The sequence below is a fragment of the Podarcis gaigeae genome, assembly GCF_964106915.1.
Source record: "Podarcis gaigeae genome assembly, chromosome: 6".
Classification (NCBI taxonomy): Eukaryota; Metazoa; Chordata; class Lepidosauria; order Squamata; family Lacertidae; genus Podarcis; species Podarcis gaigeae.
Window position 1 is genome coordinate 56304287 of NC_139682.1, and position 24904 is coordinate 56329190.

Consider the following 24904-nt stretch of genomic DNA (forward strand, 5'->3'; position numbering starts at 1 on the left):
TTTTGCATGCTGCCACATACAAACAGTATTCAAGGGCAACTCCAAGTAGAGTGTCCATTAGAGAGAGGGTTATTAGGGCACGGTTCACTGTGGCTAGGCTACCCTGTCCTGGAATGGCTGTAGCTGACAAGCTAGCTGTAGCTGGAAACAGGCCCTCTGTGCAACTGAAGCCACCCTGATTTCCAGAGACAAGGTGAATCTAGGAGTACCCTTGGACTATGAATCTGGATTGGGAGTGCACCCCAATCCAGAATAAGCCACCTACTTAATTCCTGGACTTGGGAACCACTAGTCCAGAGTATCTCCTTCTTGTTGGGATTCAGTTTGTTCATTGGCCTTCATCTAGCCTGTTACTGCCTCTAGGACAGTGATCAAGCATCTACATAGCTTCACCTCATTCAGGTGGCAAAGAGAAGCAGAGCTGGGCGTCATCTGTGTACTGGTGGCACCTTGTCCTCAATCCTCTGATGACAACTCTACTAGCTTCATAAAGATGAAGACATAGGCGTCCCCAATGCGATGTTTGCACTTAAGTCCCAAGGCCTTTCTAACAGTAATCTGATATTTCTGCTTGTTTGCTTTTTTTGCTTGTAGCTCTCAACAGAACAAACAGCTCAACTTGGTGCAGAGCTCTTCATTGTTAAGGTAAGTGAAGTGCTAGCACCTTTCTGAAATGCTATCGATTTGTAACACTCCATCTGCAATGTTGTTCCAGCTAACAGTGCTTTTTTTAAACAAAATGAAAAATGGGCCTTGGTATGACCAACTTAAAAATGTGTATTGGAAAAATGAGAATATTAAATGTTTAGTGTTCTTTAAAAGTATTCTAATAAATATTAACCCATATGCCTGGTAGCCCCACTTAGCGGCAAATGTACAGGCAGAAGAGAGTGGTGTGATTACTTCAAATCCAGGGTGGGGGCAGAATCCAATGAGTTTACTCCTGAACTTTGCTTTTGACCTCTAGCATCTGTGGATGTATTGCTGTTTCTGGTGTTGAAAGGTTAATCTCCTTTATTTATTAATCATTGTGCTCAAGAGGACAAAGTGCTCTTCAGTGTTTTACTTAGCAGGACTAACAGTGTGACATTAGAGGGGTAGACCATGCTGCTCAAATAAGTTAATGTGCAGGTTAATGTGCAGGCAGACAGCCTGTGGACTTGGTACCTGTGGCCCTCTAGACTAACTTCCATGTGACCCACTCCCTTGTCGGCCTTGGACCCATAAATCTGTGATGGATCTAGCGTTCATACATATCATCTTCTAAATTGGAGGAGAATTTGGCTTCTTGTATTAATTGTGAGCCTCCAACAGCTGGATTTTGAAATGTGAATGTCATTTGCAAAGGCACCTGTTTTTTTTCTCTCTGTCTCTTTTAGCAACTACTACAAATTGTGAAGCAAAAAACTAACCAGAATGTAGTAGACACTACTCTTAAGTTTACACTGAGTGCACTTTGGAATCTTACTGATGAGTCTCCAACCACATGTCGGCACTTTATTGAAAACCAAGGGCTGGAACTCTTCATGAAAGTCTTGGAGGTGAGAGCTGACAGTTCTGTCTGCCAGTATGTGCCTGTCTATTTCTGTATCTGCAGATTCCAGCATCTGCACCGGGACCCTGTAGGTTGCAGTCTGTAGGTCTGGGCAGCATCAGGTAGGGTCCCTCTGCTCATGATAGATAGAAACCTATAGTTGCCATAAAATAGTATCTGCCAAACCCACTGCAAATAAGATTGGGCAGGCTGCTGCTAGCCCTGGTAGACGGGAGGAAAGCAATTGCAGGGGTTATTGGGCTCAGATGAGGTGCATCCTCTGCTGAACATCCTCTATGCCCACCCAATTCCCCTTCCCGAAACAATTGTTTCATAGGCTAAGGGGGATTGGTGGGCCTGGCCAAAAGCATTGTGGGAGGAAGGGGAAGAAGAGACAAATTGGGGTTGTCTCACCTCTGTTCCTGCAGCTGTTCCTTAAGAGGAAAATGCTTTCTGGAAGGCTTCTTCCTTCCTCTGCTCTGGGACCACTGGAGGAAAGCAAAGGAGGAGAGCCTTCATGAATGTGCCCATTCCTAAGAAGCAGCCATAGCAAAGAGTGATGCGCCCCCTTCCATTCCTCTTAAGGCTCACTCCAGATCCTGCTCTTTTCCCTTCCCACAGTAGCCCCCTTAACTAAAAGGCTTGCAAGTGCTCTTTGGTGTATGCTTCTTTCTATCCCAGCCCTTCTTAGTTTGGGGGCAGTGAAGCTGGGGTGTAGGGGCTGAACCTGCACTGTCAAGCCAATAATGAACTATTTAATATGCAGAAACCCCACAATTCCCTGAGACTTTTCGCAGGCACCTGCTTGTTCTAAAATAATAATTGGCTACAAATCACATACTGAATGGTTGCATATACTTTGTTTTACTTTACAGTCTTTTCCATCAGAGTCTTCTGTACAACAGAAAGTGCTTGGCCTTCTGGTAAGATGAGTGGAAGAATATATATTTTACCAGGGCATTGGAAATGCCGGTTTTCTCTTCTCTCTGCCAACGTCTTCCCCTCACCATCCTGACATTTAACACTACACAGAATAAATTACTTTATATATAAGAAGACACACCCCCAAGTGGTATTTAACTTGTAGACTGAACCATTGGGAGCAGTCATTAGGCAGTTTGGGGCCAGGTGTCATCATTATTTCTGATTTCACTTGGCTCTGTTTCTTCATAACATCTGAATTAGGAGAGGCTACACAGGCTCTGTGCCAGTGTCTAGATGCGGGCAAGTAAATTGAGTTTGAATTCCAGCAAGATAGAGGTGGTGGAGTGGTTTCTGTGTCCGAGTGCCAGTTGCACTTCATGTGAAGGAGTAGGTGTGCAGTTTGGAGCTGATCCTGGATCCACTGGAGGTCCAGGCAACCATCTTCCATCCGCTTTGACTGGTGCAACAGTGGCAGCCATTCCTGTGGTCTGTGGAATAACTTGATCACAGTCATGCAGGTATTGGTAACTTCCCAAGAGTGGATTACTGCAGTGCACTTGCGGGGCTTCCCTTGCAGTGGGCCCAGAAGCTGCCGTTAGTGCGGAATGCTGCATCGTGATTGCTGAACAGGAGTGAGATCTTGCAAGGATATTGCATCTCTGCTCAAAGGTCCGCACTGACTGCCAATTTACTGCTGAGCCATGTTCGAGGTCTTACTATTCGTATATAAAGCCCTTAACTGCTTGGGACCAGTTCACTTGAGGGGGTACCTTGCGCCCCGCTCCCCCAAATATGTCTACTCAATCACTTTTGATTTGCAAAACTTGCACTCTAGCAAGTACCATACAACATGTTCTACCTCTGTGGTATAGTGGTTAAAAGCGGTAGACTCGTAATCTGGTGAACCGGGTTTGCATCTCCACTCCTCCACATGCAGCTGCTGGGTGACCTTGGGCCAGTCACACTTCTTTGAAGTCTCTCAGCCCCACTCACCTAACAGAGTGTTTGTTGTGGGGGAGGAAGGGAAAGGAGACTGTTAGCCGCTTTGAGACTCCTTCGGGTAGTGATAAAGCGGGATATCAAATCCAAACTCCTCTTCTCTTGGATACAGCTTTCAGAGTGGCAGTGCCTGTGCTCTGCCTGTGTTCTACCTGTTAATGTTAGGCAGACCCCTCCTTCTGCTAGTTTAGATACCTGATAAAAACTTTGGTTTCTGCAAGTCAGCCTGGACACATGAACAAGTTATGTATAACCATTTTAAAACTTTGCTCATTTTACTTGTATACTGATAAATGTTTCAAATTGTTCTATGTACATCACTTTGGAGTTATTTGATTAAGCAGGTTTTCAAATTCTTATTTTCAAAAATGACAACCTAGTTTCATTTAGGGTTGTATGCAAATCCTCCCCCTCCCCTCCCGAATTGTACAGTTATGCTCACAGATGGCTGGGAGTGGGGCATTTCCCCAACATTCAGTGTTTATGAGGCCAAGATTTGTTGCCACTGTGGGAGGCCCTTACCTTTAGCAGTTGTGATGGGAACAGCTTTTCTGTTTTATTTGTTAAAACTATCTTGCTGAAGATGTAGCCACTGTGTTCTTAAACCCCCCTCCCCCCGGCAATGGCCTCCAAGCAGTGCCATTCATGGACAGGTGGTGGCAAAGCATGCCAGCTGCTCTGAGTTATTCCTGCACTTGTCACTCTGATAACTTATCTGTAGTAATGATTGAAAATGTACAAGTTGAAGCAGGCCGATCCCAGCTTAGTCTAATTTGACATGAGACAGGTTTGACGTTCATTATGGCTTCAGCTTTTATGAAGAGAACAAGCATTTTAATGACAGATACCTTTGTATACACACACGCAACTGTTTTTCGTTCATTTTGAAATCCCTCCTTCTTGTTCCCCTGTAGAACAACATAGCAGAGGTCAAAGAGCTCCACTCGGAGCTCATGTGGAAAGACTTCATAGACCACATCAGCAAGCTGCTGCGCAGTGTTGAGGTGGAGGTGAGCTACTTCGCAGCAGGGATCATTGCTCACTTGATATCACGAGGAGAACAAGCCTGGACATTGAGCCGCAACCAGAGAACCTCGCTCCTAGAAGAGCTGGTACAGATGCAATTGAAAACACTGCCCATTGTTAACTCCAGAGCAATGTTGTTAACGCTATTAGTAATGGTGCTCCTTCCCTTGTCTTGCAGCATTCTGCCATTTTGAACTGGCCTACACCAGAATGTGAAATGGTGGCTTACAGGTAACTACAGACTTGACATAAACCTTGAGGAAATATTAAGGTTAACTTGCTGCACATTGTATTGTTTCTATCTTAGTTCAAGTGTTCTGGCTTATGACAAAGTCATAAAGCAGGGGTCAGCAAACTTTTTCAGTAGGGGGCTGGTCCACTGTCCCTCAGACATTGTGAGGGGCCGGACTATATTTTTTAGGGGGGAAACGAACAAATTCCTATGCCCCACAAATAACCTAGAGATGCGTTTTAAATAAAAGCACACATTCTACTCGTGTAAAAACACCAGGCAGGTCCCACAAATAACCCAGAGATGCATTTTAAATAAAAGGGCACATTCTACTCATGGAAAAACACGCTGATTCCCGGACCACCTGAGGGCTGGATTTAGAAGGTGATTGGGCCGGATCTGGCCCCCGGGCCTTAGGTTGCCTACCTATGCATTAAAGCTTCAAGCCTATACACATTTAACTGGGAATAAGGCCCAATGAACTCGGGAAGAGTTATTTCTGAGTGGATGTGTGCAGGATTGCACCGTTCACTTGCAACGCCTCTGCAGTGCAATCCTGTGCATGCTTACTCAGAAGTAACTCCAGTTGTCTTCAGTGGTGGTTATGCTCCAATATGCAAAGTATCATACCCTACTGAATTTAGCACTAATGCTGCTGAGACAGATTACAGCAATTAATATAATTGCCGTACACTCTAATGCTATGAACAGGCACATAAAATTACGCTGGCATTTTCTACTTGGAGGCCCATTGCGGCTTTTAGCAGGGAGGGATTGACTGGGCAGGTGTTGAAGGAAGTGGTACTGTAGTATGTGACTCTTCTGAAGAAAACCTCCGTAGACCTTGAGGTGTTAGATAACTGCCGCCCAGCCACAAATATTCAGGACATGAAGGACCGTATTTTTCGCCCTATACGACACACTTTTTCCCCTCCAAAAATGAAGGGGAAATCTGGGTGCATCCTATGTGGCGAATGCAGGCTTTCGCTGAAGCTTGGAGAGTGAGAGGGGTCAGTGTGCACTTCGGGAACACATCCGCAGCCTAGGCAGCCCTGCGGGAGTTCCCGCAGGGCTCCCTACGCTGTGGATAGCAGCCTGCTGCCTGGCGCGGGAGGCGCCCTGAAGCAGAGTGCCCCTCATGCCGGGCAGACATCCGCAGCGTGGGGACCCTGCAGGAATTCCCTGCAGGGCTCCCCACGCTGTGGATAGCAGCCTGCCGGCCGGCGCAAAAGGCATCCTGAAGCAGAGCGCCCCGCGTGCCGGGCAGACATCAGCCAGCCCCACAAGCTCGGGGGACAGCAGGGAGGCGCAGCGCCGCCATCCCGCTGTTCCTTGACCTGGTTCGGTTCCCCCGACCTGGTTTTGGGGGGGAAATAAAGGGGGAAAATTTCCTTTATTTCCCCCCCAAAAAACTAGGTGCGTCCTATGGGACGGAGCATCCTATGGGACGAAAAATACGGTAGTTACTGCTGTTGTAATTCTGCCTGGCAACGTATTAACTGGGGAATGAACTACCACACAGATCTGTAAAATGTTTTTGCTTTTTCCGCCCCCCCCCCAATCTGGAGCAATAAGGGTGTGAAAAGAGCTGCTTAAGCTTTTCCTTTGGACAGTTTTTCTGTTCAAAATTGCCATTCTTGGCTGATTTCCTTACTGCAAAGAAGATGCAGGCAACTCTTTCCTTGCACCATCCCTCTGCTCGAGGTTGCAGCCTCCAGAGTGTGGTTTTTGTTTAAAAAAAAAATACATGCAACGTATTGCATCTAGTTTGTATCTAAAGATTTCTACCTGGTTTCTCTCCCTTCCTTTGTTGGAAGTACATATCCCTGTAGAAATGAGATTGAAGGGGTGCAGTGATGAGATTTAGCTGCACATCAGATGGTGCCAGGCTGTGCGTGGATTCCTATGCCCATAGGTTAAGATGTTGTCTCCTCATGTACTCCAGTTTGGAACAAGAACTGTGGGTCAGAAGAAAATGGAAGCAGTTCAGGCCTCTTTGAATACCCTCTTTTTCACAAGCTAGGTAGATATTTTAGTACAAAATAGGCTTGTTTTAATCATGTTGCAAACATAGAGTGATGGCATCTCTGCTTTTTATTCTCGTGAACAGGTCTTTCAATCCCTTTTTCCCCTTGCTTGGCTGCTTCATGACTCCTGGGGTACAGCTGTGGGCAGTGTGGGCCATGCAGCACGTTTGCAGCAAGAACCGTATGTACCGAGACAAAACTCTACATCTTAAGCACCTTTTTCAACCTGTAGTTGGAGTGATTTCCAGACTCTATATTTTTGTGATCTTGAGCCATGTCTCTGCTTTAACACTCGATTTTCTTTAGAGAAAGCAATCTGACAACATTTCTAGATATTATATGTGAAACTTCATATCAGATAAGCTTATGGGTTTTAACACAGGTTAAAAATGCAGAGTTGTTGCTGTTGGTGTGTGTGTGTGTTCTAAATATATATGTTTCTATGTGTCAGTGTGAATCAGTGGATGGAGTCTTGGACTTTAATCAAGGCTGACATTCCTCAGGCTATGAAGCACACTTGACAAATCTCTCTCTCTCAAATCTATCTCACAGAATCATTGTGAGGATAAAATGAGAGAATAGCATGCATGCTGCTTTGAACTATTTCCCCCCCAAAAAACTAGGAATAAAACCTGAAAACAAATGTAATAATAATAATAATAATAATAATAAAAAAATAAGTAATTTATTACAGTGGTACCTCGGGTTACATACGCTTCAGGTTAGATACGCTTCAGGTTACAGACTTTGTTAACCCAGAAATAGTGCTTCAGGTTAGGCACTTTGCTTCAGGATGAGAACAGAAATCGTGCTCCGGGGGCGCGGCAGCAGCAGGAGGCCCCATTAGCTAAAGTGGTGCTTCAGGTTAAGAACAGTTTCAGGTTAAGTACGGACCTCCGAAATGAATGTAGTACTTAACCTGAGGTACCACTGTATTTATACCCTGCCCATCTAGCTGGGTTTCCCCAGCCACTCTAGGCGGCTTCCAACTGAGTATTAAAAACAATACAGCATCAGACATTAAAAACTTCCCTAAACAGGGCCACCTTCAGTTGTCTTTTAAAAGTAAAATAGTTGTTTATTGCCTTGACATCTGCTGGGAGGACGTTCCACAGGGCAGGCGCCACTACCGAGAAGGCCCTCTGCCTGGTTCCCTGTAACCTCACTTCTTGCAGCGCAGGAACCAATGATAAATGCATTGATAAATTGGATCACTTGGAAGTTAGCACTTGTTCAGAAACGAAAAAAAGAGCTAGCACTAACTGCTCACTTGGTCACCCCCCAGGATAGGACACAAATATATTCAACTTACCTCCTTAGAGAAATACTACAGGGGTCCATAAAAAAGAAATAGAAAGCTAGCCCTTGAATGGCAGTCAAGAAGCCATTGCGGGTACAGCAGGGGTGTGGTGCCAGCTTTAAAGAGTGGGGAGGCTTAAACTGGGAGAAATGAGAAGGTTCTGTGATGTAGGAAGATGGGCTTGAAAGAGCAAGGAGCTTGATCAGGTTGGAAGGAGTTTAGAAGTTTTGTTCATCACCTCTCTAAATCCACGGAGGTAGGATTGCAGGCATGTGGGAGAATTAAGCTGTCCCTTGGCCTCTTTTGGATTGGATTCTTAGTTATTGTTCTCTCTCTTCTACACCACCCTCCTGAGTCTGAGCATGTGGGAGAGACAGTTTCCATTCCTGAAGCATGTAATCGGCACCTACAAATGTCACGTGAGGACATACTTAATGGTGGCTTTGCAACTGCTATCCCTTCAATAAGAAGAGCATGGAGGAGGACTGGGGAACACTTGTTTTTACTATAGTTTGCAAAATAATTTTGTAAAATCCCTTTGCACTTATAACCAGAACTTAAATTGGAAGAGTTGTGTGAAAAGTGATGGGAAGTAAGTATCTAAATTCTTGACCTAACTGAATTTGTTTCCCTCTTCTTTGTTGTTGTTTTAGCTGCCAGGTACTGCAGTATGCTGATAGAAGAAGGCGGCTTGCACCACTTGTTTAACATCAAGGAAAACAGCCAGACTGATCCAGATGTTCAGCGAATCGCTATCTCAATCTTAGATAGTTTAGAAAAACATATTTTGCGTCATGGGCGGCCACCTCCATGTTAAAAACAGACAGAAGCTAAGCCAAATTGAAAGAAAAATGTAACAGGGAATAGGTGTGTAAATTATCCTCTAATAATCCCTTATGAAGTATCTCTAGTTGGAATGGCTTCTGTTACATTGATCACCTTTGAAGCTTATTTGCCAGCTGTTGTGGAAGCAGGTACAGCACACGGCTGGCAAACATGGTCTTTAATGGTCTCTGCAATTGAAAGTTTTCACAAGGATCTAGGATTAATTCCTAAACTGGTTGTGTGTATTGGATCACCTCTGGCTGTGGAAAAGTGGAGACTGTACAATTCAAATGCACATCCAAAATGAAACTTCTAGGAATTTGTGATTTCCAAGTACAGACATTTTGTTTCTGCTTGCTTCATCCCTTCAGAATAGTTGTGTTTTAAATAGAACTGTTCACCAACTCAGTATTTGAATAGAACTATTTGTGCTTGTAACTTCAGCACTACTGAGCTCAAAACAATGTTATGTATCCACACATTAAAACACAACTAGTTATGAGTAAGGTGACCAAGAATGTCTTGTTCCTCCAGGGACCTTTTCAATCCATATGGAGCCTTCAGAATTTGTTGGTTTTACACACACACTAGCAAGGGCACCTGAGTTATGAATTGACAGTTTATCTTCCCCTAATATGCTGTAGTGAGAATCTGCTTATAGGAAGAAACTAGATTCTATTTCAGGGGAGCCAAAGGCATGGGTGGGAAAGGAGTGAATTGCATATTTTTTAATGAAGAAAAAAACAACACAACAGTGCTCTTACACTTACTGAAACATTAAGTGTATGCCTAACAAAAAGGGTAGGAAAACTATGGAGCTCTCCACCAAAAGGATGGCTAAGGTGGAAAGAACTTCCTCAGCTTATGGGATCACACAAGACCAAGAATATCTGATCACCTTATTTATGACAGACTATTACTTGCTTTGCTGTTTCTCGTAAATACTCTTTTGTCAGTATTTGTGCAGTGAACTGTATGTGCAAGGCACCCCCCTCCTACAAAATCTCATCCAACATCCTATGTAAAATCTGGTGTAAATTACATTGTTGTGTGGAGTATTCAGGTTTTACATAAAACTTTCCATGGTTAAAAAACTTACTCTGATGTGTGTAATCTGTGAATGTTTTATGGGACAAAATGGAAATTGTAACAGCATGCAGAAGCATGGTATAAAGTAGAGCTGGTGGAAAGCAAACCATGCCATGAGTTAAGCTTCTTCTTTTCTAATATGTTGCTTTGTAACTTGCTTCACAAATGAGGAAAAAACCAACACCAGTCTTCCCTGCTCATGCAAGCTCTGATTTAGCATGGTACCATATATTGGAGGGATAGCCTTGTTATGGGTGGTGAAAGTGGAATAACTGTTTATTGTGTGCAGCGTATGTGCATGTGTTTAAACAGGACTTTAAAAGAAGGAAGCTTTTTAATTAACTTTTCATACTAAGAGTGCACTTTAATCAAAAAAGCTAAAGATTCCTAAAATAATGGGGCATGGCATATAGGAAAAGAGAGCCTTATTTTGTTGTTTTATGAGCTCTGTAGTACTGTGCTAGCTGTCATGGGAAATGGAGAAACAGTGAATAAATATTATTTCAGCCAGAGACTGAAATAATAATAATAATTACAAATAACTGTTGCCACCAGCAAGAAACTAACAGAAACAAGTTTGTTACAGAACCCTGATGCAATGCAGTTTTATTAATACAAATATGTGCAATTTAGCAGCCGTGGTTTTAACCTAAACAACCTTATAAATAATTGTTAGAACTGGACCACATATCTACAAGCTTATGAGGCCAGTGAAAATTTATGTGCAAGATTATTTCTGTATACATGAGGGGGGAGAGAGTAAGAAATGCAGTAGGTCTTCCATCTGTCCAGTTGTCAAAATAGAAAAATCAGTTTCACATGTTGTGTCCATACTTTTCTAAAACAGGAGTAATTTTGGGTTGCTTTTTCTAGGTCTAAAATCTTTCCTAAGGTGGCCAGAACTGTATATTGTATTCCAAATATACTTTACACTTGCTTATGTTGAATTGCATTTGGGATTCTTCTGCCCATTCACTCCATTTGGAGAGATTATTTTGAAGTTCTTCACAATCCCTTTTTATTTTAGCCACCTTGAATAATTTTGTATCATTCGCAAACTTTGCTAACTCACTGCTCACCATGAATGCTACATTATTTATGAACAAGTTAAAAAGCATGAGTCCCAGTGACAATCCTTGAGGGACTCCACTTTCTATATCCCTCCATTTGGGAGAACTGTTAGTTTTTTCCTACTCTGTTTCTTCACTGGTTTCTGACCCACAGGAAGACCTCTTTTTATTGCAAGATCCCCCCTCATGTATACAGAAATAATATTGCGTGACTGCTAAACTTACTTAGTGAGGTACTTTATCGTAAGCTTTTTAAAAGCTGAAATACACAATCTCCTTTTCAACACTTCCCTCATTCTTAAAGACACTCTTTTAGCTAATAACTGTACCTTTGCAGTTGCATCACTACATGCCCCATACCTGATGTCACATGGCTTGAGGAAACCAGCTTCATGGATGACATTAGGACTTCTCATGGACTTAATTAGGCCCGTGGACTGGAGGATCCTTACCACTTCTCTAAATTTAAAGCTCTGGTTAACTTACCTCAGCTGCTAAGGGAGCTGCTTAGAATGGGAGTTTTGAATAAACATAGATTAAGCTCTCCTAGACTGAGCACCTGAAGTGCTTGCTATTTAACATCCAAGTTCTGATCATGGTTGGACTATAGGCCAGCCAAGCAGCAATCCTATTGGCATCCAAACTTTGGAGCAGTTATTTTCATTTTGTTACAAGTATAGGGTTACTTCATTCTGGTGATCTGTGGCAAAACAGTTTGTGTGACTAGTATTTCTATATATAAAAACAAAAAAAAATCCTTCCAGTAGCACCTTAAAGACCAACTAAGTCAGTTCTTGGTATGAGCTTTCGTGTGGTATCTGAAGAAGTGTGCATGCACACGAAAGCTCATACCAAGAACTGACTTAGTTGGTCTTTAAGGTGCTACTGGAAGGAATTTTTTTTGTTTTGACTATGGCAGACCAACACGGCTACCTATCTGTAACTGGATCTATATATAAAATTACCTTGTGGGTAGGGGCTCTTAACAAACAAGGCATTGATATGAATCACCTTGCATACGACATTTGTGTCCTTGTCCTTGTACAGCCCAGATTAGTTTATAAATGAAAGAGCTGTTGTTGTTATTATCGGTGCTATTTTTTCCTAGAAAAAGAGATGCTGGAACTTGCCAGGAACGCCTCCCTTGTTCTCCTAGAATGGCAACGGTGCCCATCTGAGAAGTGAGTTCTGGCTGGAAAAAAAAGCCAATTATTACCCCACCTTTTTCTTTCTAAGGACTCAAGGTGGCTTGCAGATAGAAACAAGGCCAACTTAAAGCTTAGAAAAATATATTTTCAAAAATGAAAAAATGAAAGCAACCTTATAGGAGCCCTCAGGGCTCAAGCATATTCTGGTTTAATAAGAAAAATTTAAAAATTATCCTGTAGCCCCTTAGAGACCAATTTTATTGGACAATTTTTAATTTTTTCTTATTTATTTCGACTGTGTCAGACCAACACAGCTACCTACCTGAATCTATATTCTGGTTTAATTCATCAGAATTTAGGTCGTTGCCTGGACTAAATTTGCCATTTCAATATTAAACTCGAGGGGAAAAGAAAGAAAATGTAAGAAGAAAATGTGTGCTAAGCAAGGTCTAGCGCACAAACGACTGTACAGTATTTACAAATTCGTGGCCCAAGAAAGGGACACAATGACTGCTCCCATCGCCCTGCATCCATTACTCTGCAATCTACTTTGCTCTCTAGTGGTGGGAGACGGCTCCCCTCCCCTTCCACCATTCATCGAAAGGAGGGGGAAGGGGGGAAAACAACCCTGCTCGGAGTGCGCATGCGCCTTACTTGCACCCTCTCCCTCGGAGCTTAAACGGCGTTCCTCCCTCTTCAGTCCGTGCTGCGCCGCTTCCGGTGAGCCCTTGCCCGCTTTCCGGTTACTTCGCACCGCGCACCCCACCCCCTCCGCTCCCGCTGGCGGAGTGAATCCCGGCTCCTGGTTCGCCATGGTGCGGTTCCTGCACATCCAGAACCGGCAACGAGCCCCGCTGACCATTTGCGGGGACTGTCCTGCCGTGCAGGTGGGTGGGGAGGCGGGGAGGGGGTTGGCTTCCTGGGGGGGACCTGAGGAACGGTTGCCTGGGGAGGGAGGCGAGGCGGCGGAAACAATGGGCGGCAGGAGAAGGAGGGAAGAAGCGCTGGGGTTTCGAAAAGGAGGACTCGGAGGGCGGTGAGGGGCCGGAGCCTTTGGGGAGAAGACTCTGCCCAGAGGAGGAGGAGGAGGAAGTTGCCCCGGAGTAGTTCCAGTAGTGACTGAGCCCAAAGCACCACCGACTGGCACCCCCGAGTTTTTCGGGTTTCCAGGAAAGTGGCTGCGTTGGCTGGTTGTGGTAAAAAGACCCCCGAGACTTGGGGTCCCTGAAAGACCCTCGCGCGTTTTGTTAGGGCTGGAGGTCTTGGGGGCTACGGGCCATCTGGTGGGTCCGAGAGGTTGCGCACACAGCCTACTAAACTTGGGTTAAAACTTTAGGGTCCCTCCCACGAGGCTGGCTAGCTTGGGGAGAGGGTTCCTCTTCGTTGGGGAGGAGGAAAAAGCGGGGGTTTCTTTCATAGGTCCGCTTGCCAGAATGATAATGATAATACCACACTCATCTATCCGGGTTGCTCTGCTGTGGGCTGCCAGGCGCTGCTCAAGAGCAATCCTCCTAACATGGCTACGCAGGAGTAAGCCCTAAGAAATTCAGTGTGGGGCTTACCCACAGATGGCTGTAGCCTTAGCCACCTGATTGTGACAGCTGTTGGTTTATTTATTGAATTAATTTGTTTTTTAATTTGGTCACATCTCGTCCTTCCTCCTGGAGCTGCCCAGAGTGGTGGATAGACCCACAATTTAAAAACAAAAAGTAAAACACTCTTAAAATAATTAAAGCATTCTCAAAACTCTGTAACAGTTAAAAACATTCTTCCTTCCGATGATCTGGGGGTTGCCAAGAACTTGCCTCCTCAAATGATGATGAAGATTTAGTGGAAGTGCAGAAGATACTTTGTCTTAAAACCAGATCTTGCCCCCAGTGTATCCCATGTAAGTAATTGGGATAGTCTTCCTGCTGCAGTGTGGCTGGAGACATACAGTGTATTTACTATACCCAGTTGGGGAACGTTAGTCGTATGGGAACTTGCTTTAGGAGTTTTAACAATCCAAGGATAAACATTCTATAATCCTGAGTAGTGACCTGTTAGGAACATTCATAATAATAATTTGTACTGGCTCTTTTTTAATATTGCGTGTGGTGGATACTAAATGCAGATATGTAAGTTTATTATTTGTACTAAATTAAGCCATGTATTAAGCCAATTTGTGATCCTAAGGAGTTTCTTACTGATGTGCTGTTGTTTTTTTATGGGTGATAGGCAGAAGCTTCTCCATATTCCTTAGTTGACATCTGCTTGAATGCCTTGGTTGCCGATTTAGAAAAATTCTGTATAGAACGGCCTGATGGGTCACTGTGCTTGAAAGAATCTGAAAGGCTTCCTCAAGAAGTGGCCGATCGCTTGCTGCAGACAATGGCATATCGAGGTAACAGTTCTTCTTGTGCTAGCACAAGTGATCTGAACATGAGGTCATTCACAGACAAGAACAGCTTGTTCTAGCTAGCTCATTCTTCTGTGCTGTTTCCCTTCCTATATAAAGTATGCATATCGCTCCGTCAACGCGTGCTGTCCCCTCTTTCGGCTGGTCTGGAACCCCAGCAAGGTGAATGTGTGGGACTCTACCTATCCGACGCTGACCAAAGGGTAACGGCAGGGGTAGCCGAGTTTTTGGTAGCAGTCCTCCAAGGAGCAGGTTAACAAGGAAAACCACTGATTCTAGATGTATATATATATATATATATGTATGTAGCCAACTGCAGCCTTTTTATATATATTTCAAGGCTTTTATATCTTATTTTCTCTTTTATGGTTTTATTTGTATAATGCCTAATAAAGGTTTGATAAGTAAGTAAGTAAGTAAAGTATGCATATCTAGACCATATTGGGCTAGAAGTCTTATGAAATCCTCAAAGGAGCAAAAAATTGGATAAGGATAACATTAAAAATTATGCCCTAGATATTAATATTTATTTGATTTACATCTTGCCCTTCCTCCCAAAGGAGCCCCAGTCTGTAACTTAGCTGTCACCTTAGCTTCACCACCATGTTTAGATTAAAATGTGCTTATTTCCAGTGGTCAAGTAGTGGTCTGAAACATGCTGCTTAGCATATGCCTCATGCTAGGACAAACAGCAGTAGAATAAACTGTGCAAGTTAAGCATATTTGCATATAGCTCAGTTGGTAGAGCATGAGACTCAGGGTCATGGATTCCAGCGGTACGTTAGGCAAAAGATTCCTTCATTGCAGGGGGATGGACTAGGTGACTTTTGTGGTCCCTTCCAACTCTATGATTCTGTGTTATACAGTGGTACCTCAGGTTACAGATGCTTCAGGTTACAGACTCCACTAACCCAGAAATAATACCTCGGGTTAAGAACTTTGCTTCAAGATGAGAACAGAAATTGTGCAGCGGCAGCTGGAGGACCCATTAGCTAAAGTGGTGCTTCAGGTTAAGAACAGACCTCTGGAACAAATTAAGTACTTAACCCGAGGTACCACTGTACCTCTGTCAGGAATAGTCTGTTCACCTTGGAAGATAGTCCATCTGGGCTATACTGCCATCTAGTGTTCACAGGCAGAAAATACAGAGTTGAGAAAATAGTCACCATCACACTGAATAGTCGCCAATCCATTTTCTTTTTCCTGCCCAGTTGGTTCTGTTTCTACTCACCAGTTTCTCGCCTCACTTTTTGGACTATTGCCTACCATGTAGTAATACAGCCTACTTTACAAACGACCAGATTTCAGTAGTTTACTTGCTCTGACATAGGCTTGTTTTCCTTTCCTAATAGAACTCTTGAATGATGGCACTGTGGGCATTTTCCGAGGCAACCAGATGCGTTTGAAGCAAGCTTGTATCCGCAAAGCAAAGATTTCAGCCCAGTCTTTCCGAAAAGCCTTCTGCCACCACAAACTAGTAGAACTGGATGCTGCAGGGATGAATGACACTGTTACTGTTGCAGATGTTGTGAGTGGGCTTGGCAGCAGTGCATGGATCCAGAACAACCTTCAGTGCCTTGTCTTGGACTCATTAACTCTTTCCCCTACAAATCCTTATGAACGGTGCTTTAGTCAGTTGTCTGGTCTTCGTTCTTTGAGCATTACCAATGTGCTCTTCCGTGATGAAGATTTAGCAGAGGTTGCTACCCTGCCAAGGTTAGAAAGCTTGGATATCTCCAATACTTCAGTCACAAAAATAACTGCACTCCTGGCCTGCAAACATCGACTTAAGTCTCTAACTATGCATAGCTTGAAATGCTTGAAAATGCCTACACCAAAGTTCTTAGATGTAATAAGAGAACTAAAGCATCTGATTCACCTTGACATCTCAGACGAGCAGCATTCCACATCAGATATTGCCTTTCGTTTGCTAGGCCAAAAAGATATTCTGCCCAATCTTGTGTCTCTGGACATTTCTGGAAGCAAATACATTAACGATGAGGCTGTTGAAGCTTTTGTCAGACAACGGCCAACGATGCGGTTTGTGGGATTGCTCGGGACTGAAGCTGGGTACACAGAGTTCCTTTCAGGAGAAGGAACCTTGAAGGTTTGAAGGTTTTAAATGTTCTATAACTAAAATGATACATGAAAATTTAACAAATTGTTTGGAAGGGCAGTTCTTATTCCAGTTTGCTTGTAGCCTTGACTCAACAATGTTTATATCATGAGGTTGTTTTTTATTTTAATTGGAAAAATAGGTGTGATATTAAAGAATGAGTTTAAATGAAATAATAAATTTGAAAAGGAAAATGGAGGTTCCTGTCTGTGTGCACAGCAAGTTGTGCAGCGCATAGAGTGGAGTAGATCTGGAAAGAAATAGCACACATTAAAACTGTTCAGCTCCATTTTTGCCTAAGCCCTCTGGCTAAGCTGAGGCTAGTCTTCAGGCATATTCACTTACCACTTATCTGGACCCTCAGAAGTGAGAAGGGTGTTGGCATGACAACACATTGGCTTATTCACACTATAGTAGTTATTTTGGGTCATGCTTGTGCATCACAAGGGATGGATCTATTCCAGAACTGCAACCCCACCTCATTCCAGAGTTTGTTTTTGTAAAACACATTCTGATTAGGTTTGGATCTTCAGGCTTGGTGGATCACCATGTTACTGCAGGGCTTTATTAGCTACTGAATTTATTAGACCTGAAATGACCATTCTGAGCCTAGTTAGTGAAAATAATGAATTATTTTTATGTTCAAAGGTATCGGGAGGAGAAAATGAAATGCAGATTTCGGAAGCTTTGAAACGCTACAGTGAAAGGGCATGCTTTGTGAAAGAAGCCTTTTTTCACCTTTTTACTCAAACGTGTTTTATGAGAATTACAAAGCCTGAAATCCTAAAGGTAAGCCAGATTAGTTTGAATGCAATAACTTCTTGCAATCTTGGTATGAGCTTTTGTGTGCATGCACACTTCTTCAGATACACATCTGAAGAAGTGTGCATGCACATGAAAGCTCATACCAAGAACTAACTTAGTTGGTCTTTAAGGTGCTACTGGAAGGAAAAAAAATTTTGTTTTGACTATGGCAGACCAACACGGCTACCTATCTGTTCTTGCAATCTATTCCACTGTGGCCAAATTTTACAAATATTGCTTAGTCCATTAGCTCCTATCTGCATTCCCCAAAGATGTAGACCTCTGTTTATTCTCATTCATCCATCCTTATTTTTATTGGATTTTTGATTCCATTATGTGTTGTGCTGAATTGGTTCTTTGCATATTTCATGCTGCAGCTTGTGATCATTGGAATGAGGAATCATCCTTTGGACTTGGCAGTACAGCTAACTGCTAGTGCCTGTGCCCTTAACTTAACAAGACAAGGCTTAGCAGCAGGGATGCCTGTTCGCCTGCTTTCCAGCGTAATCCAGCTGCTCCTCAAAGCCATGGAAACCTTTCCTGAACAGCAGCAGGTAAGGGTTTTGGGTAGGATACAGTTACAATTTAACAGCCCTAATAAGAGAGCAGATCGTACAACATCTGTTATACCAGTACGAAAGCACAGTAGGAGATTTGCTGCTCAAATCGGGGCACATGAATGATAGAACAAATGGTGCACAAAAAAATTATATGGATTTCTTTTTTATTCTCCCTAACTTTTTGTCAGTTTTTAAAATGTCACCTGTAGCCACAGTTTGGAGTGTGAGGTGTGAAATGTTGGCTCTTTTAGATCCTTGGCTTATGACGTTGTGTTATGTTTTTTAAATCTATAGAACTGTATTTGGGGGCTGGGGAGGGCAGCAGATGTAGCATGTGTGATGTACCACACATGGTAGAACACACTGGCTCAGTTCACACAACTGTTGCCCTCTCACATGAGTGGGGTGACACACTCACTGCCTCAACACATACACAGGGTTCTGATTGGCGTGACTGTGAAGTGGCCCAGTGTGGGTTTAATGTTAGAAAATAGAGAATGCCTGTCCTCCATGCAGCTGTTAACTCTTCCAATATATACCTCTTCTTCCATTTAGTGCCCAGTCTTTGACTTCGGGAAAGTCTAAGTTCTGTCAGAAGTATAGCTCAGAAATTGTCTTACCTCTGCTTCCATAATGCTGAATAATCTGATCCTGCCCTACATAACTATCTGTTTTAATTTGTTTGTATGTTGATGACTTGAGAATTTTGTTTCATTTGGAGGGTTTGGGCTGTAGGGTGGTACTCAACTAAGTTATGTTCCTAGTAGATCTATGGAAACCAATGAACCTAAACTCATGAATTTCAAACTCATGCAAAGCACTGAAAACATGCATCCTGTATAAATGGATAATTAGCTTCAAATACTGTAAACTGCCTTTGACGAAGGGTGGTATATAACTTGAATAAGAATAACAAGTACAGAACCCTATGGTGCTGAGTTCTCCCTTTCCATATAGCTCCAGAAGAACTGTCTTCTTTCACTATCCAGTGTCAGGATCCTGCAAGACGTTCCATTTAACAGGCAAGTGACTCCAATCTGTTACTGTACAGTAGGGATAGACAGCTCTTCCCAGTATAGTGTCTGCCGCCTCGCTCAGTCTCTAGGATAGGGGTAGGCAACCTAAGGCCCGTGGGCCAGATGTGGCCCAATCGCCTTCTCAATCCGGCCTGTGGATGGTCCAGGAATCAGCGTGTTTTTCCATGAGTAGAATGTGTCCTTTTATATAAAATGCATCTCTGGGTTATTTGTGGGGCATAGGAATTTGTTCATTCCCCCCCCCCCCATATAGTCCGGCCCACCACATGGTCTGAGGGATGCTGGACCGGCCCACAGCTGAAAAAGGTTGCTGACCCCTGCTCTAGGGTTTCTGCATTCTGATGAAGACACACATTCACTTTGAGGCATGGGGAAAAAGAACTTTTTAATTTCCCTGCCTGCCCAGTTGGAGGAATCCCAGAGGCTTTGGTAGAGTGTTCCCACATGCTGCCTTGAAGGCCAGTGCAAATATGATGCCAAATAAACTGAAGTTGCTTACCCAAGTGGCAGTCCATGTGACTCGGTTGCTTCACTGGAGCATGCAGTATTGATGGATGAAGGACATTAGCCAGGACCCAGACAAATGGGAGTAAGCGGCCGAGGTGTATAGCTCTGACATAACTTCTGTTGCTATTCATTCTCTGTGTGTGTGAGAGAGAGGGAGGGAGAGAGAAGAGGCCATAGATTAGTGGTAAGGTTTTTGTATACAGAATGTACCAATTTATGTCACAGGCATCTCTAGTTAAGCACACCTCATGTAGCAGGACTAGAAAATCTGAGACCTTGGAGTACTCTTGCGAGTTGAGTAGACGGAACTGCACCTTGTTCCTTTTTCCTATGCCTTGGGTTTAATGGCTCAGTTGCTTAGTAAGGAGAGACCACTGCAAAAACTTCTGATGCTGTTTGTGCTGATAAGGTGGGGTTGGGAATGTCAAGAAACCCTAGGTACTTATCATGTTTATACAGCAAATACACAGCAATGACTTATTGAAGAGTGGTGTATAGCTCTGATGTCAGTGCCTTGATCAGTTAAACACTTCTTAGGAATGGTCAGTTTGGTTCTCCTTTCCTTTCTGCATACAAGGCGGCTAGGTTTGGGTTGTAAGCAGGCCTCTCTCATCTGCACTTTGCCTCAGGACAGGATTAATATCTGCTTAAAAACTGGTGAAAGTGAAAGGGGGAAACTGCTTTATTAATCTTGTTCTTTCACTATGACCTGGTTTAGAGTTGCAAAGTGTATACCCTGACAATGCTTTTAAATTTTAGGTTTGCAGCTGCGAAATTTGTTGTCCAGTGGCTTTGTAACCAGGAAAACCAACATATACAAAGAATTGCTGTTAATATAATCTCTATCCTAGCACTTAAGGTATGTGATTTTACATTTTCATCTAGTTCATCTTTATTATCAGAAGCTCTTCCACATACAGATTTCAAATATGTGGTTTGTTTTTTAGCTTTCAGACGAGCAAGCAGCACAGCTTGCTGCCGAGTTCTACATTGTTGTTGGGGTGAGTTGTTGCATCTCCTTTCCCCATAACAGTGAGCAATATTTTAAGAGGGTTTGGGGAAGAGAGTGCAATGTTGAAATTTGCACTTCATGTATTCTGTGTAGTTAATGGTGTCGTTTTCTTCCTTTACAGAAACTACTTGAAATCGTTGAACAGAAAATAAATCAGAATGAATTAGATACAACTTTCCATTTTACACTGAGCGCACTTTGGAATCTCACAGATGAAGCACCAACTACGTGTGGGCACTTCATTGATAACAAAGGGTTGGAGCTTTTTATGAGAGTTTTAGAGGTAAACGTGGTAGCTACCTTTCTAACCAGTTGACAAATACACTTTTGTTGTTTAGTCGATTAGTCATGTCCGATCTTCGTAACCCCATGGACCAGAGCACACCAGGCACTCCTGTCTTCCACTGCCTCCTAGAGTTTTGTCAAATTCATGTAGGTCGCTTCTATAACACTGTCCAACCATCTCGTCCTCTGTCGTCCCCTTCTCCTTGTGCCCTCAATCTTACCCAACAGAATTTTTTCCAGAGAGTCTTGAGGTGGCCAAAGTATTTGAGCCTCAGCTTCAGAATCTGTCCTTCCAGTGAGCACTCAGGGTTGATTTCCTTCGGAATGGATAGGTTTGATCTTTTTGCAGTCCATGGGACTCTCAAGAGTCTCCTCCAGCTACTTAAGCTTAATAATTAAACCTATTTCTCTTTGCAGACTTTTTCATCTGACTCTTCAATACAGCATAAAGTTCTTGGCCTTTTGGTAAGAGCAGAATAAAGTGCAATGTACTAGAATTGTTTTAAAAGTTAATGTGTGCATTTTAAAGGTATTAAATCTGTCATTTATGATTAGAGTAATCCTCCATGCTGTTCTCTTTTCTGGCCTTCATTAAAAGGTGGGGAAAGGAAGTTTATTTTTCTTCAGTAGAAAAATTTCCTTGAGCGTTGTTATAGCAGTGAAATACATACTTCTGTTTTTTTTTTTTTTTAATGACTTGAGATGCATGACACTTCTCAACATATAAAGAGATGCTGGCCCATCCTCCTTTCAGGGGAAATTTATTCAGTTTCAGTAATAAAGTGACAACAAATTAGCACGGCATTTGCCAGCTCGTGATTTTCACGGTTGTATTTTTTCTATCTTCATCAGAACAATGTAGCAGAAGTGAGAGAGCTGCAGTCCAAGTTAATGCAGAAGGACTTCATAGATCGTGTCAGTGAGCTGCTAAGCAGCGCCGAAATGGAAGTGAACTACTTCTCAGCCGGGATTATTTCAAACTTGCTTTCTAGAGGCGAACAATCCTGGGCATTGAGTCAAACACTGAGAAGATCCCTCATTGAAAAACTGGTATGGTGACTTAGAGTCCATAGTTATTTCGAATATTTTCAGTGTTTATTGAAATGTTGACACTTGGTTCTCTCTGTTACAGCATGCAGCTCTGTTGAAGTGGCCGACACCAGAATGCAAGATGGTAGCACTGCCAGCCTATAGGTATACCTCTAGACAAAATATGCTTTGGCCAGTAATTCTGTATACTGTATATGGTTACCTGGCAAGCAGGGACCCTCTGGAACATATCAGAAGGGAATAGCCTCAAATGTTCTAAATAACTTGCTCAACATTGAACCCTGTTACCAATATGTATCTGCCAAGCGAACAACAAACCAACATTTATGACTTGTTAGAGGTTATTAAATAGATCCCAATATATTTATTGGACAATTGTAATTATTTTTACTAGATCAGTGCTATGTACATAAGTAGTTCTGCAATCCATCTTCATTTCCTTGCCTCAAACACCAGTTCCTCCCACCTTTCTCTGCCAGCCTTAATGCTAATCATGATTCTTAGGTAACTTTTCTTCAATCCATAGGTCCCTCAAGCCTTTCTACCCATTACTTGACTGCTTTGCATTACCTGGAGTGCAGATTTGGGCAGCGTGGGCCATTCTGCACATCTGTTGCAAAACCCGTACGTATGGATGGTTTTCTTTTAATAAGCCTATGACTTTCAAGTTCAACCTGTAAAGCCTGTTGGAAATGTCCATGTAGCTTCCCCCCACCCCCCAAAAAAACTTGGTAGAAGATGCAATGTATGTTGTAGCTATTCAGACCAAATGCTTTGGTGATCAGCTCTGTCCCTGCATTTGTTCTAAGCTCAGAGGGTGATTTATGCTGCTCCCCTTCTCTCTCTTCCTCCTCCCATTATTGCAATAAGGTATTAATACTGTGGAATTGTGGTGGGAGTAAGTCCCTGCTGCCTCTAACAGCAAATGCATCTTTAGAATTTTCCTGGCAAGTATGTGAGGTCTACCAGGCCCCAGATATGTAGAACAGGTAACTAGGTTTTCCGGTGCCTTTTTACACACATGGACTTTAGTTCTCTCTTACCAGGTAATTGCAGCATACAACATGCTTCTGTTTGTGCGACACTATAATCGCTATTCTGTTAGGAGGGTTGTGTGTCTAGAGAACCCTGTCGTGGTGTAGGGAAACAAACTTTAAAATTCCCTCAGGGGGCATTCTTACCTTCAGTTATGTCACACAAACTGCAGCAATGAACACCTTTTAAACTCCATACTTCTCTGCAAAAATACAAACTGAGTACAGTTGTACCTTGGAAGCTGAACGGAATCTGTTCTGGAAGTCCGTTCGACTTCCAAAATGTTCGGAAACCAAAGCACAACTTCTGATTGGCTGCAGGAAGCTCCTACAGCCAATCGGAAGCTGCAGAAGCCCCTTCGGGCATTTGGCTTCCAAAAATAGTTCACAAACCGGAACGGTCACTTCTGGGTTTGTGGCGTTCGGGAGCCAAAACATTTGAGAACTAAGCTGTTCAAAAACCAAGGTATGACTCTGCTATGTCTGTGCTTAAAACTTCTGTGTTAAATGAGGAATCTCAATGTCCCGAAGTCAGGAGCGAAGTGTAGAAGTGAAGGTAGAGTGGTTATGTTCCATTCATGTTGGATAATCTAATAAACAGATTTTTGTTTCTCTTCAGCTGCCAGATACTGTTCCATGTTAATAGAAGAGAATGGGCTACAGCATTTATATAATATTAAAGAAAATGACCAGAGCGATCCAGATGTCCAGTATCTAACAAACGAGATACTATCTTACGTGGACACTCACATGAAATATTATGGGAAGCCTAAACAGCGAAAGGAGATACAAGCCAAGTCAAATGGATAACCGAGGGCACGGCTGTTTCTTTCATTTTGTCATGTGCAGAAGCTGCGATGGTGATTTCTTAATGCTTTCTCAGGGCATTTCGGATCAAGATGGTCCTCCTTGTAAGATCTGAGGGTACTTGTATGGCATGCACATCTGGAAGTCTCCGACAAGTAGCTTTAAATTGTAACTTGCCTTCTGAAAAGGGAAATGGGGCACCGTCCCAAGAGAAAACTGCTTAGTAGCTGACTGTACAGGTCTTGAAAAGAGTCTGTTGGTTTCGTAAGTCACCAGTTTCATATGGTGGTGGTCAAGGACACTGCAAATGGAGGCTTTAAAAGCTACTTGTTCTTGTGCCAGTAATCTTTCTTCTTGTCAGTCCAGGAACTGTTCCATTTTTTTGTCCATGCCTTACCAACAGTAATCTCTGTATTGCTTGTGGTAGCCGAGAGAAAATAGGATTGGCTTAGCCTTGGAGAAACACTTTTAAAATCCCATGCGGTGAAGGCAGAGGGGTTTTGAAAATCCTGGGCAAGGGAGAGGTAGGCTGTTTCAACTAAAATGTTGAATTAGTCTTCAACAGGCTTTTAAGCCAGTCCAAAGCGTTCGTGAGGGGCTTACACACATTCTATGTGCATGTTGTACAGGGGAGATTCTGGCTTTGTCAGTTGTGCATCCACATTGTTTACGAGTGTACGCAAACTATTTTTGTACTTGGAGGGGGGAAATCTTTCAAGATACTTTCTAGGTTTTAATACTTAAAATAAAAGGCATGTCCAATGATGGTACAGAGATGTGACTGCAAGTTTTTTCTTTGATCAAACTGGTTGGCATGAAGGGTGAAATGGAGGCTTCACAAGAATTATCATACTATTATGGAAAGCAGCAACTTTGTAGTAGAGCAGGCTTAGCTGAAAAATTTCATCCATTGTGTTGAGCATGCATCCCCAAACTCGGCCCTCCAGCTGTTTTGGGACTACAATTCCCATCATCCCTGACCACTGGTCCTGTTAGCTAGGGATGATGGGAGTTGTAATCCCAAAACAGCTGGAGGGCCAAGTTTGGGGGTGCCTGGTGTTGAGTTTCCAAAGGAGTGACAGGTTGTTAGGGCTAAGCTAGATGTTATGTATTAACCTCT

General features: G+C 43.0%; 2 protein-coding genes across 6 annotated transcripts in view; both read left to right on the plus strand.

The window, feature by feature from the left end:
* ZYG11B (zyg-11 family member B, cell cycle regulator) overlaps positions 1-9965 on the plus strand; it is a 44291-nt gene extending 34326 nt beyond the window's left edge. For all 3 annotated transcript variants that reach the window (XM_083742625.1, XM_083742626.1, XM_083742624.1), the window contains 7 exons: positions 595-645; positions 1380-1541; positions 2410-2457; positions 4372-4569; positions 4662-4714; positions 6826-6923; positions 8696-9965. In XM_083742625.1, coding sequence (XP_083598751.1) covers positions 595-645; positions 1380-1541; positions 2410-2457; positions 4372-4569; positions 4662-4714; positions 6826-6923; positions 8696-8859 — 774 coding nt within the window. In that variant the 3' untranslated portion in view covers positions 8860-9965. The remainder of the gene's footprint in view (positions 1-594; positions 646-1379; positions 1542-2409; positions 2458-4371; positions 4570-4661; positions 4715-6825; positions 6924-8695) is intronic.
* Positions 9966-12037: 2072 nt separating this feature from the next.
* On the plus strand, positions 12038-24554 carry LOC310846319 (protein zyg-11 homolog B-like). Of its 3 annotated transcripts, none has more exons than XM_083742623.1 (14): positions 12038-12207; positions 14392-14557; positions 15925-16679; positions 17337-17477; positions 17870-18046; positions 19010-19074; positions 20356-20455; positions 20544-20597; positions 20730-20891; positions 21311-21358; positions 21746-21943; positions 22026-22087; positions 22470-22567; positions 23597-24554. In XM_083742623.1, the coding sequence occupies exons 2-14, from the start codon at positions 14545-14547 to the stop codon at positions 23785-23787; spliced, it is 2064 nt and encodes a 687-aa protein (XP_083598749.1). In that variant the 5' UTR covers positions 12038-12207; positions 14392-14544; the 3' UTR covers positions 23788-24554. The 3 variants fall into 3 exon arrangements, with proteins under 3 accessions (XP_083598749.1, XP_083598747.1, XP_083598748.1); XM_083742621.1 differs by lacking the exon at positions 12038-12207 and adding an exon at positions 12872-13061; XM_083742622.1 differs by lacking the exon at positions 12038-12207 and adding an exon at positions 13118-13370.
* Positions 24555-24904: the final 350 nt, after the last annotated feature.